We start from the raw sequence: 13,563 nt of genomic DNA, 5'->3' as shown, positions 1-13,563 counted from the left end.
TAACAGCCATATTAATGTCATCAAGAAGGCAAATGATTCCACTTGTGAAAGCAAAAGTGAAAAAGACTCAAGCACATGTAAGGGAAGATCTATGAAGGATCATAATGAAGGAGAGGGAGAAAGAGAAAGATCAGTCAACATTAACCAAATGACTGACAGTAAAATGAACATCCCGAAAGAAGTAGGACTAATAAACATGGAGGAATTACGCACTATAATAAGACAGGAGGTAGAAAGGCTACAACAGCCTATGATAGACAAACTTGATGCAGTCATGCAAAAGTTTGAGGGAATAATAGCAAAAACCTCTGGATTAACTCCTCCTCCTTAAGCGGAGAGGAATGACGAAGTAAGAAACCGAAGGGAGCCTCCCAAATGTTTTGTTTGCAACAAATATGGGCACCTGGCGCAACTGTTTCAGAAACAAGAGACCCTCCAACGGGAATGTTAGGTATGAGTCGAATCTTGTACTTAAGTCTCTTGGTTGTGCAAATAAACCATGGAGGAGAGAGGGAAAGAATCGAAATTATCCGGGGAAGTGGAGAATGATCATTAAGGGGAAGGTACAAGGATCGCCTTGTGACGTATTGCTAGATACTGGTTCCCAGGCCTCAGTTATAACTGGAGATTATTTTCAAGAAATAAAATCCAGTGGTGTATGGAGGGGCATTTCTAAGCTGAAGAAACCAATTAGATTATCGGGAATCTCAACATGAGAGATATATGCGACGAAGAAACTAAGAGTAAAAATATTCGTCTTCTTCTCCCGTAGTCCTAAATGAACCGTTAGGTCATTTATGGCTGGTAGGTGATACTCTTTGCTAGCCTCCTCCAGTCATCTCGGTCTCTTGTTCTCCTGTCGACTGTGCCATTTATATTGTTTCCACCTTCCATATTAAATCTTGAATCTCTATATCAAACCATTAAAATTGTTATCTCTTCTACGTGGGTCACATATCTCAATCACACAAAAAATAGCCTCAGGGTAGAGCCAAAATTCAATGTGATAGATTCCTCAAACCTAAAATCCCAAGAAATTTATATTTTTAGATTGCGCCACTTAGAATTATTAGATTAAAGATAATATCTCAATCAAGAAGTAAGTCAGAAGATATACTCATGTGATCTAGGGTTGCAATCGTGGCCTTTACCTTACTCACTTAATTTTCCGCTCAGATCCGTAATAAGATTAACAAGTAGTGCATTGAATTCTATACACAGACTCATATGTTTAGTTAAAATCAAGCAAGGTTTATTTTTTTCTAAATTTACAGTTTAACATACAAGAACAATCATCACTCTAAATAGGACACAATCTAATCTAAATCAATTAATTAGCTTGACTTCATCAGATATGATCTCTGAACACAATTTTCTTCAAATAATTCACACAAAGTTAATAATTTTATATCATCTAGATTACTACTAAATTTCATTATTTAAGTTCCATACCAACAACTGGTAATCATTCTTCAACATACAAAGATTCAGATTCAGTTCTTAACCTTTCACTCATGACTTTCTATAAAACGCGCTATAGTCCTGACCTATAATTATCTCTGAGTTCTTCACTAACAAAGCTTTACATATTAATACACATACAGATTGCATTCATATAAATAACAAATCTTTACTTATCTCCACTCTAAGGTACCTCTATCCGTCTGCATCTGCTATAGTCTATCTTCTATTTCATAAGGAGATTTCTTTTTTTTCTTCGATCTACCTCGGATCAAGAATTTATAGTAATTACCAGCTTTTGACTTTGGGATGCGTGCCTCTGCTGAGCTTTCAATGGCATGGTCTGCCGCTACTTTCCGGGAATGTAGGACAGGGTTACCCGCTGTCCCAGTCTAGAGGTATCATTCAGCCATCCCTGAACCAGCACCAGACTAAACCCCTCACTACTCGAGGAAATGTGAGAACTCCACATGACGAAAAAAACCATGAGAGCGACAGGGGGGGGGGAATTCCTAACCCTTTTATATGTTCACCCTATTGGCAAAAAAAAAACTTCACTGTTTATCCGGCACCTCGATTTCTTGTCACATGACCCAACATTCGTTCTAATCCCCTGCTTGTTCACTCCACGCGCCAAGCATGCTGGGGGACAATTGTCAGCGTGTCTTTGAACCTTGGACTTCCTTCCGCACACAGATTACATTCTAGTGTTTCTTTTACAAATTTTCCTTACATCGGATTTTATATCAACACAAAACCATAACTCTCTTAATTTATACTTTATCTCTGGCAAATTTCCTTTATACATATTTATCTAATTCCCCTTTTTTTTTTCTTTACATTATAAATTCTCCTTTAGCCAATTAATATTTTTATTCTTCTTAAATCAATGTATTCAGTATTTTCTAAAGTTTACAACGATACCTACTTAGAAACAAGCATGTTTACTTATTTAATTTACAGGGTTTTTACTTCTTTGCTCGTTAAACTATGATAAGTGGAATGTTAACATGCTTAATTTATCAGGTTATAACAATGCAGTCGTGCAACAGTTTGAGGGAATGATAGCAAAATCCTCTGGATTTACTCCTCAAGTGGAGAGGAATAATGAAGTAAGAAACAGAAAGGAGCCTCCCAAGTGTTTTGTTTGCAACAAATATGGCCACCTGGCTGCAAGTGTTTCAGAAACAAGAGACCCTCCAACGGGAATGTTAGGTATGAGTCGAAACTTGTACTTAAGCCTCTTGGTTGTACAAATAAACCATGGAGGAGAGAGGAAAAGAATTGAAATTTTCCGGGGAAGTTGAGAATGATCATTAAGGGGAAGGTACAAGGATCGCCTTGTGACGTATTGCTAGATACTGGTTCCCAGGCCTCAGTTATAACTGGAGATTATTTTCAAGAAATAAAATCCAGTGGTGTATGGAGGGGCATTTCTAAGCTGAAGAAACCAATTAGATTATCGGGAATCTCAACATGAGAGATATATGCGACGAAGAAACTAAGAGTAAAAATATTCGTCTTCTTCTCCCGTAGTCCTAAATGAACCGTTAGGTCATTTATGGCTGGTAGGTGATACTCTTTGCTAGCCTCCTCCAGTCATCTCGGTCTCTTGTTCTTGATGACAGTTGAGAAAGGGAGGAATTTGTCCATTTTTTGATGTTATCAGTCCATTTTAATCGAGGTTGGCCCCTAACCCTTGATCCCAGAATGATTCCTTCTAGTGCTTGCTTTGGAATGCCATTAGCCCTCTCCACATGTCCGAACCATTTCATCTGTCTTCTTCTGATGACTGTCAGAACATTTTCCCTTTTTCTCCCATCTATTGAATCAATCAGTTTTCGAACATTTTCATTGGTTTTGTGAGCGGTATAGGGAATTCTCAAAATATATAGTGAAAATATACTTAACAGTATTTAATTGTGTGTTTGGCAAGAGTTTTTGGTCCTCCCTAGGACATCTCACCCAAGCGTACAGATTATCCTTGGAACTAACTTTCTGGAGAGGTACAAATTCTCTTGTGACTTCTCTCGAATCGAAATGTTCCTACTGGGAAATAGATGGAAAAGAAAAGGGAACTTTGGTTTTAGGAACAGATTGGAGAAACCACGTGAAGAAAGAATACTGCAGAATGAAAATAAGGTCGAGCCTACTGAATTGACTGAAAGGGATACTGAAGAATGTCAACACAACCGTACTAATTCTTCAGTATGTTCAGCATCCGAAACGAACAGTCATTCGGAGCCCTACCACATATCAAGTGTCAAACTAGTGAATGACCAAAGTGAAACGGGAGAAATTTTGGGGGAGGGTAATCAGAGAACAATAGAAGTAAACATTATTGAAAGATATAAAAGATCCAGAAGTTCCTATAACAGATCGAGGTGGAACAGGCATAGAAAACATGAGGTTAAAATTCAAGCCAGACAGAAATTTAATTATTCCAACATCCTCTGTTTTCTTTTCATGATAAGAGAGGCAATGAGAGGATTGTTAGCTTGGACTTTAGCCATTGCTACAAAGGCTGCACACTTGATAAAAATTTGTGCGAGTGAAGTTTTTTGGTTCAAGGCTGTGGAGAATAGAAAGGGGAATAGGTTTTAGAATAGAATATGAATCAGACATGGCGCAAATTAGAGGCCAAGAAAAATTAGTCAGACTTTCTCCAAAAAATTCACAGGCAAGAGGTTTAAAAAAATGTTTTTTGAGTGAGACAGCCTATGTAAAATCTTGTATAGAAAGAATTTTGCACAAAATTCTTATATACCGATTTTACTTGAGAAAGAAAGTTAATACAAAATATTTGTAATTTACTTAACAATTTTTCATAATATTTTATCTAATCTGGTAAAATATTAGAATGAATTGCTAAATTATTTAACTGCCAATATTGTACAAACAAAGAGGTAGCCCAGACAAGATTAGAAATGTAGACAGGAGGCTATCTCCAGGTGCAAAGGTCAGCAAGTTACGGGGGTTTTTCTGCCATGACTCGGTGATTTCGTAGAGGGAAGGAACCCCTGATAGAACATCCGGAGAACTCAATCTGAAGAAGTTTCAAGGCCATGAAGGTAGAATAAAAAGGAGACAGGCGCTCCAGGCTGTATGTTCCTGACTTGTTCCGGTGTCTCTTTGAAGAGGATCCTGGGTTCAGCCGTTCCACGGATGGGGGGAAGATATCCTGCTAGCAGTATTTCGACGATGATAGGAGATTTTGAATGGCGGTGTCAGCCTGTTCGAGAAGTCCCATCACAAAATTCCTTAAGTGATTTCCGAGAATGCTGTATCGTCGTTGCCCTGGAATAGTGTCTGTTTGCTGTTCTGATGGGAAAGAAGAAGATTATATTCGTGATCTGTAGGATCTTGAATGCTGAACTGGCTGAGAAAGGTCTCATGTAAGATTAAAGTAGAACTGTTATGGATTGTGAACCTTAGAGCAGGGATTGTTGATTATATAGCTGCTAGTATAACGTAAAGTTGCGAAGTTGGAAAACCGTGCTTCTAAAATTATTGTGAGATTGTTATCAACAGAGTTGTGAGCTGTGGAAATTTTAACAAAGGGCTCGCATTGTCGAGCAAAAAAAAAAAAATCCGTATTTCACAAAAAAACTCTTATTAATACAGCTTGTGTACAAATGCCAATTAAAAAGTATGAGGGGGGGGGGACAATCAACCTGAAAGGGCTATCATTTTTAAACAAATATTTCATGATCTAAACATGAAATATTTGTACACAATCATCTATGTTAATTTATCTTACATAAGAAAAACATTATTTAACTATCAAAATATCTTCTTCTTCTTCTTCTGCAGCTTCTCCCACTTAAGTGGGGTCACTGCTTGTTATGAGTCTCCTCCACACCTTCCTGTCTTGGGCTGTCACCACATCCAAGTTCTTCATCTTCAAGTCCTCTTCTACCAGCTCCCTCCATCTCTTCTTTGGCCGCCCACGCTTCCGCCTTCCTTGCACATCCATCTGCATGACCCTTCTTCCCACATATTCGTCCTCCCTCCTCATCACATGACTAAACCATCTCAACCTTGCCTCCTGTATTTTCGCTCCTAAGTTCGTAACTTTCACTGTTCCCCTGACATAGTCATTTCTCAGATGATCCTTTCTGGTCACACCGCACATCCACCTAAGCATTCTCATCTCTGCTACTTCCATCCTGCTAATTTTATTTTTCCTCAGGGCCACAGTTTCTATAGCATATGTCATAGCTGGCCTCACTACTGTCCTATAAATTTTGCCTTTCAGATTGATCGGCACCCTCATCACATAACACTCCAGCCATCTCCCTCCAGTTCCTCCAACCTGCTTGTATCCTGCATCCCACTTCCTTCTCACCTCCTCCATCTTCTTCCACTGTCGAACCTAAGTATCTAAAGTCTCTCACCTTCCTGATGACATTTCCTTCCAGCTCCAGGTCTGTCTCCTGGCCACCGCCCACTGCGCAACACATATACTCTGTCTTACTTCTGCTCAGTCTCATACCTCTCTCTTCCAGTACTTTTCTCCATCTTTCCAGTTTAGTTTCCGCTTCTTCTCTTGAATCTACACACAGCAAGATGTCATCTGCATACAACATTGTCCAAGGTGCATCTTCTCTCACCTCCTCTGTTACCACCTCCATCACAATATTAAACAGAAACGGACTTAATGCTGACCCTTGATGCAAGCCAACTGTTACTTGAAAACTTTCTGTCTGTCCCAAACAGGTCCGAACACTTGTCTTCACATTTCTGTACATTTCCTGCACCAACCTGACATATTTCTCCGGCACCTTCTTCTCCCTCAGACACCTCCAGACTTCTTGCCTTGGCACTCTATCGTATGCTTTCTCCAGATCAATAAATACCAGATGTAGCTCCCTTTGTTTCTCTCGATATTTTTCCATCATCTGTCGTAACCCAAAGATAGCATCTGTTGTTGATCTACCAGGCATGAAGCCAAATTGTTCCTTTGCAATCTCCACCTCCTCCCTCAATCTACCATCAAGAACCCTTTCTAGGATCTTCATTGTGTGGGACATCAACTTTATTCCTCTGTAATTTTTACAGTCTTGTGCATCCCCTTTACCCTTGTAGATGGGAACAAGAGTACTCTCCCTCCATTCCTCGGGTATATTTTCCTGTTGGCAAACTTTCATGAACAGGTCCCACAGCAGGTCAATTCCCTCTTCCCCCAGTGCCTTCCATGCCTCCACTGGAATTCTGTCGGGGCCCACCGCTTTTCCATTCCTCTTCCTCTTCATGGCCTCCGTCACTTCCATTCTACTGATGTTCTGCACCATCCCCTCAGAAGGCTGCCCATCTCCTCTGTGAGTCCTTGCATTTTCCTCATTCAGAAGTCCCTCAAAGTATATTTTCCATCTGTTTCTTATGTCCACATCCCTCCATAATACTCTTCCTTCAGCATCTTTGATCTGCCTCACATGTAAGATGTCCTTAGCTGCTTTATTTCTACATTTTGCTAGTTGGTAAATTTTTCTCTGTCCTTCCTTTATTTCTAATTGATCATACAGATCTTGATATGCCATGGCCTTCGCCTGTGCCACAACTCTCTTGGCTTCTTGCTTTCTCTCTTTGTACACCTCTCTGTCCTCTTCCACTCTTGACTCATCCCACTTCTGCTTTGCCTTCGTCTTAGCTGTCACTGCCACTTGTACATCATTATTCCACCACCAACCCTCCTTCTGCTCTCTAATCTTTCCAGATCTCTCACCAAGCACCTCGATTGCACAGCTCAGGATTACTTTTGAATTATGTTTCCAACAATCTTGTACACTTTCCAGTCCATCCGAAATCCTCTCTAACACTCTCTCCCTAAAACGATTCCTCACACTCTCTTCTTTTAAGCGAAACCACTTAATTGTCTTCATCCCATGGCAACCAGAAGTTCTTATCTTCGATCTTAATTTAAAGTCTGCGCACTATTTATATTTAACTATCAAAATATAATAAGAATAAAATCTTTTATAATCGTACATATGCAATAGTCTGCATTTTTTATAAACAGAATAAATTTCTTTTGTTTGCGATAGAAGTTTTTATGACAAACATCTATAAAGAATAAATAAATATCATCTATTGAAGTATGTTATATTTCTCTTTTGTTTTTATACTTCAAGTAATAATCAATGGTACCAATCAAGGGGCATTATTTCATAGTCCTATTTATTTATATGTGATTACCAAGAGTGAATTCTTATTTGTAGAATGGTGGTAACAGTAACTATAATATTTTATTTAATAAAGTCGCTTTGTTAGGTTACCATTGGAGTTTGTCACTTAATATATTTCAAAATATTATGTTTTTTTTTTTTTTTTTTGAAAACATAAAAAAGTAAACAAGAAGAACAAGGGGCTCGCAAATTTGAGAAAAATTTAACAAAGGGCTTGGGCGAGCCCCCGTGAGCCCTTATAGCTCACCACTGGTTATGAGCATTTGTCAATGTTAAGAGTTACTGTTGGAAGGGAGATTGAAAAGTTAAGCATAGTTCTGTTAATAGTCTAAGTTAAATTGAGTTGAAGTATGTGTGAAACTAACCACGTGTCTGACGTATATGTGAACGTATATGATTTGTCTTTAAGCTATAGGCCAGAAGTGCTGATTTATTTAATTTGAGAACCAGACACGTGCGTTGCATTGTTACTTAGCTGAAATGAAAGGAACTAGATAATTTTGATATGTGTGAAATCCTATCTCTTTTATGATGTAGTTACCATGTCTTAGTATGAATAAATTGCTTTGTTTGTTAAATAACTTGCCTGATTTCGACTTGCCAATGCACTTCTCATAAAAATATAGAACCTGTGTGCCCTTAAAGTTAACCACTACTGACTAATTTTACGTATCAAATGTTGCTTGAATTAGGATTGAATATTAGATATAATTCCATGTTCTGCTGAGCATTTCACTTACATATATAGGAAAGACAAACAATTCCTTTGCGTGATCTTTAATGGCGCAGTCATTATACAAATAAATTTTTAAAGATCAGTGTAAGAGAAAGCCAGCTAGTTAGACGAAGGAATTGGTACCAGCCAGAGGCAATGCCTGAATCTATACTTCACACACGTGAAAGTAGCATAGTTACGACTTGAGCGGTGGGGGGGGGGATGAAAATGTAGACTAAAGGATTAAAAGTGCTAAGACTAGCTCAAGCAACGATTACAACTCGGAGTTACGACTGACAAGAAATTAAGAAGTTAAGATAAGATGTGAAATAATATTGAATATATTTCGAATCAAGTATAAAAAAAAATTAAAGAATATGAATATAAAAATCGTTATTTTTATATTATCTTTAGAGAGTATTCAGTTATACTACAGGATAACCAATCAATTTTGACATGGCTACTTAATATAGATGCAGAGTAGATAGCAGTAATTAGTTCATTTCTTATTGATGGAAGGTGCAGAAGTTGACTTTTAATAGTATCTATTAAAACTTTGGGTAGTTCAGAAAGAAGTATTTATTTTCCCAAAATATTTCTTTACAAAACATTTAGGTTCTAACCTAAATGTTTTTTTGAGTTGCTGCTGTGTCATGGATATCACTGATCCTATCCATTTAATAATGTTTCAGAGACAATCAGAATTTAGAAAAGCACTAATGTAGTTATATATGTAGACCTAAGGGCATATTTATTTTGTTGAGAGTTTTTATGATGCTGAATGTTTTCACCATTTGTTTATAATGGCAGGGAAGAATTGTTTATTTTTTCCCCCATAAAAGTGATTTAAGATATAAATGTTTGAAATGAAAATGTAGGGACAAATATTACCATTAATAATAATTTGTAAACTACAACATATGGGAATGGATATAGGGTTGATGAGATGGTTAGGTGGGTGGTTGATGGAAAGATATCAGAGAGTAGTTTATTCAGAAGTAGAGTCCAAAAGATGGCCTGTGACTAATGGTGTGCCGCAGGGTTTTGTTCTTGGACCACTGCTGTTTAATTTGTTCATTAATGATATAGGGAAGGATCTAAGAGGAACAGTTCATTTGTTCGCTGATTATGCAAAGTTGGGTAGGGTAATAGTGAATGCAGAAGATGTCAAAATCTTGCAGGACGACTTGGATAGATTGGAGTTTTAGGCTAAGGAGAATGGATGTCAATTTAATGTGACAAAATGTAAGGTTATGCATTTTGGGGTGAAAAGATTAGCAGCAGTATACCACATTGGTGGAACTGTACTCCAGGAGATTGATGAGGCCAGGGACTTGGGAGTGCTGGTGGATAGGGAGATGAAGTTTAGGGGGCACATTGCAAAAGTAGCTAAATCAGCTCATCAACTCACTTGGTTGTTGAAAAATACCTTGACAAGCAGAGACAAGCAAGTTATTGTACCTCTGTACCGAGCCTTGATAAGACCTCATCTCGACTACTGTGCCCAGATTTGGTCAACTAGGTTTCTTCTTGATGGGGAGGAGGTGGAGAGGATCCAGAGGCGAGTGACCAAGATGATAGCAGGTCTATGGAATGAACCTTATGAGAACAGGTTGAAGATTTGTGGGTTTCAGAAATTAGTTGATAAGCAGAAAAGGGGAGATATGATTGAGACATTCAAATTGCTAAAGGGTTTCTATAGGATTAATTCAGAGGATATTTTTGAGATCAGTACTGGTGGTGGGAGAACTAGGGGACACCTATGGAAGCTGGGCAAGAGTGTGGTTAGCAAGGGTGTTAGAGCTGGGTTCTTTACTTTTAGAGTGGTAAACGAATGGAATAAACTGCCAGAGTCTGTTGTGGGTGCTATGACGGTGAGCGAGTTCAAGGCAATGTATGATAGATACTGTGAGAATGTCGTATGGTTGTGGGGACATGATGTTTAGGGCCTCCCTCGATGAGTCTAAGGACTCCCTAGATTCGCCTGTAATAATAATAAAATGCTAATGATAAATGCTCTTTTATCTCTTACAAAATTCACGAATTGTTTCTTTACAGACTGATAAACATGTTAGTATAGTTCACATATTTGCTTCAACACTGGATAAAATTGAGCCATAGTATTAACAAAAATTCTATTAGGTTTTAGAATAAGGACTGTGACTGGCTACAGATTCACTTGGTATGTCACCTGTCAAGAGAAAGGAATTAGAGAATAACTGGAATGAGACGAATTAAATACTGAGCTTTGTGATAAAGTTCAACCTCTACTGTGCAGATCCGTTCTCATTCTCTGATTATATTTGAAATCATTGAGCTGTTTTGTTGTGGCAGCAACATTGTTGGGAAATTGTCAAAAAGAACCCTCTCATCACAGTTTGTTGGAAGTTTTTCCACTTGGTTATACTATAAATTAAAGATGCTTCAACTTCTTTATAAATTAAAGAAGTTGAAATGTCAAGTGTTATATAGCTGAGAATGCAAATATAACTCAGAGGATAATTGCAATGCTGAAATGAACTTTGACATGCAAAGATAAGGAAGTCATTTTTACCTCTTTATAAGGCCTTATAAGACCTCTCTTGGACTATTGTGCACAGGCCTGATCTGGTTTCCATGATGATTCTGATACAGTGGAGAGAAAGTGCAATGGAGAGTATCGAATATGATATCAGAATTGTGAATTACTGATTATGAAGATAGATTGAGAATTTGTGGACTCCAGACACTAGCAAACCTGGAGAAAGAGGTGATATGATTGAGACTTACAAACTTCTGAAAGGATCATACAGGATTTCAGTTGATGGAATTTTTAATTTTATGGAGGGTGGTGGATGGACGAAATTGCCTTGGAAGCTGATCATGATGCCTTCAAGAAAGGGACGAAAGCTAGATTTTTCTCTCATCGGGTGGTGCTTGATTGGAATGGATTGCCATTGGATGTTGTGTAGGTGCAAGTAGTGTGAATGAATTCAAGAACAAGTGTGACAGCTGGTGTATGTATTATATGGCATTCCTCGATGATTCCCTGGAGGTCTCTCTTAATAATAATAATAATATACATGTAGACGCTTGCCCATCCAACATAAAAGCTTGGAGTCAATAATAGTTTCAAAAGCAGAACAATAAAAATTTATTCTGATTGCAATTGTTATTGTCCTTTAGCACATATTTGGATAAACAATAGCAAAAATACCATTAGCAAAATCCTCCACAATACTACATTTAAGCATAATAATATAGATTAAAGTAAAGTATTTATTGAAAGGCTACAGTAAAGCTGTAGCCTTTCAATAAATTAGGCATTGTTAAGGCCACATAATTATATGGCCTTAACATTTCTATTGAAGATCGCTATTTTAGTTTTATTTTCCTTTAGCTATGATATTTGGATGACTTCTATATATTATCAAAAATCATAAAAACATTGACGGCACACACATTTGACCTTAATACTTCTGTTTCAGTCAGGTCACAAATTCGGATTGTAGGTCTCCAGCAACATGAATCCTTATATCAAATATTAATCTGATTAGGCCATCATGATTTTTGTCAATGTCATTTACCAGTGTTTTTAATTAGAGGATAATATGTTTTGTAGTTTGTTTCTTCACCTGAGGTCAGGCCGGGAGAGTTAATGGTTGATCAGATTAGAGATACATTTTTTTTTTCCAGTTGATTAATTGAATACACTAACTCCCAGTTATTTGAGTATACCTTATATATATATATATATATATATATATATATATATATATATATATATATATATATATATATATATATAATGTTACAGGCCGAAACTAGTAGTGTTTTTATATTAAAACCTTTTTACTTAAATCTCGGTTCTAGTCATTCAATTCTTCATAAAACTATGTATGTTAACTGAGTTAATGATCATTCTGTCATATATATATATATATATATATATATATATATATATATATATATTGTGTGCGTACTTCAGATGATGATCATTTGGGCATGTAGAATTCATAAATTTACTATAATGAATGCTTAATCACCTTGAGTGAAAGAAAGAACAATGTCCAAATATCTGGAGTGGCATCTTCAGTGAAATTCAGTAATGCGTCATATTTATGAACTCATTCCTAATTGCATCAATTTTGAATTCTGATGTGGAACATTTTTCTACCACAAGCCATACTTTTTTTTTTTTTACCAAATGGTGCTAAGACAGTACTGTTGATAGCATTCATTATGTTATAACTTTTCTGAAATCTTTTTATTGACCCTTGTTTGTCAATGGCATCAGTTATCTGAGAAAGAGTGCACCATCACTTTAAAGGCAAAAATTATATAAAACAGTGAGGCATCATTGTCAGAGTAATGTAAAACAAATAGTATATCTATATTTTCATGAGAAAATAATTATTTTGAATAGAGAAGAACAGAGCTTATCATTAATGAAAGAATATAGATGTAGCATATTTTGATTAAAAAATAAGTGTGAAAAAAAAATTAAAGCAACCATTAAGTGTTAACATCTACTATTGCTGACTTAGTACCTTGTGCTTTACCACATAACTTTTGTCAGATTTTTCTTTTAAATGACGTTATATTTTAAAATAAAGTCTAAGTTTTAATATGAAACAGTTGTTCATTTAAGATTTCCTTTGCTGTAGGTTTCTTGGTTTAAAGCCCCATACCAATGCCATGATAAGAACTACAACTGCTGTAACCATGATCTGGGGTGGTGTTAAGGTAAGATTTCGAGCATTTAAAAATTGTGTTATAAAATGATAAGATTTCTCTGTCAGTAGATTTTAAGACTTAAGAAAACTTTGCTTCCAAGTAGAAAAGTATAGCACTTGACAGGAATAAAAACTTGAGAATTTTTACAATGATACTAAGGAACTTGTGTCGGTTAATCAACCAACCTCTCAATATAAAAAGAAATAACATACCTGAGGCAATAAGATTAACCTTCAAAAAGATCTGTTGGTGTTCATGCATAGTAGAAATACTTCTATGCCCTTGTAAATGATAAATCATAACAGGATACGTTCTTTAAGATATGACATTATATATATATGGTTTGTTTCTTATATCCTCAGGTTTACTTATGCTGGTTTCATGTGTGGTTTGAACGTGGGTGGAGATTATATTTGTTTAGAACTTTGATCTTTTTTTATTCCCAGTGAACCTCATGTTCAGGAAATAGTTTGCTTTGGTCTTTTG

At 36.7% G+C, this 13,563-nt stretch overlaps 1 protein-coding gene across 3 annotated transcripts in view; it reads left to right on the top strand.

Moving 5' to 3' along the window:
- The window catches only part of LOC150109868 (N-fatty-acyl-amino acid synthase/hydrolase PM20D1-like), a 230,874-nt gene that overhangs the window by 102,067 nt on the left and 115,244 nt on the right, over positions 1-13,563 (top strand). For all 3 annotated transcript variants that reach the window (XM_090397063.1, XM_090397055.1, XM_090397070.1), the window contains exon 8: positions 13,008-13,086. In XM_090397063.1, coding sequence (XP_090253189.1) covers positions 13,008-13,086 — 79 coding nt within the window. The remainder of the gene's footprint in view (positions 1-13,007; positions 13,087-13,563) is intronic.

The sequence above is a fragment of the Typopeltis vanoorti genome, chromosome 1, assembly GCF_054136105.1.
Source record: "Typopeltis vanoorti isolate ZY-2024b chromosome 1, IOZ_Tvanoo_1.0, whole genome shotgun sequence".
Classification (NCBI taxonomy): Eukaryota; Metazoa; Arthropoda; class Arachnida; order Uropygi; family Thelyphonidae; genus Typopeltis; species Typopeltis vanoorti.
The sequence above is the reverse complement of the archived record's forward strand: the minus strand, read 5'-3'. Positions and strand labels throughout refer to the sequence as shown.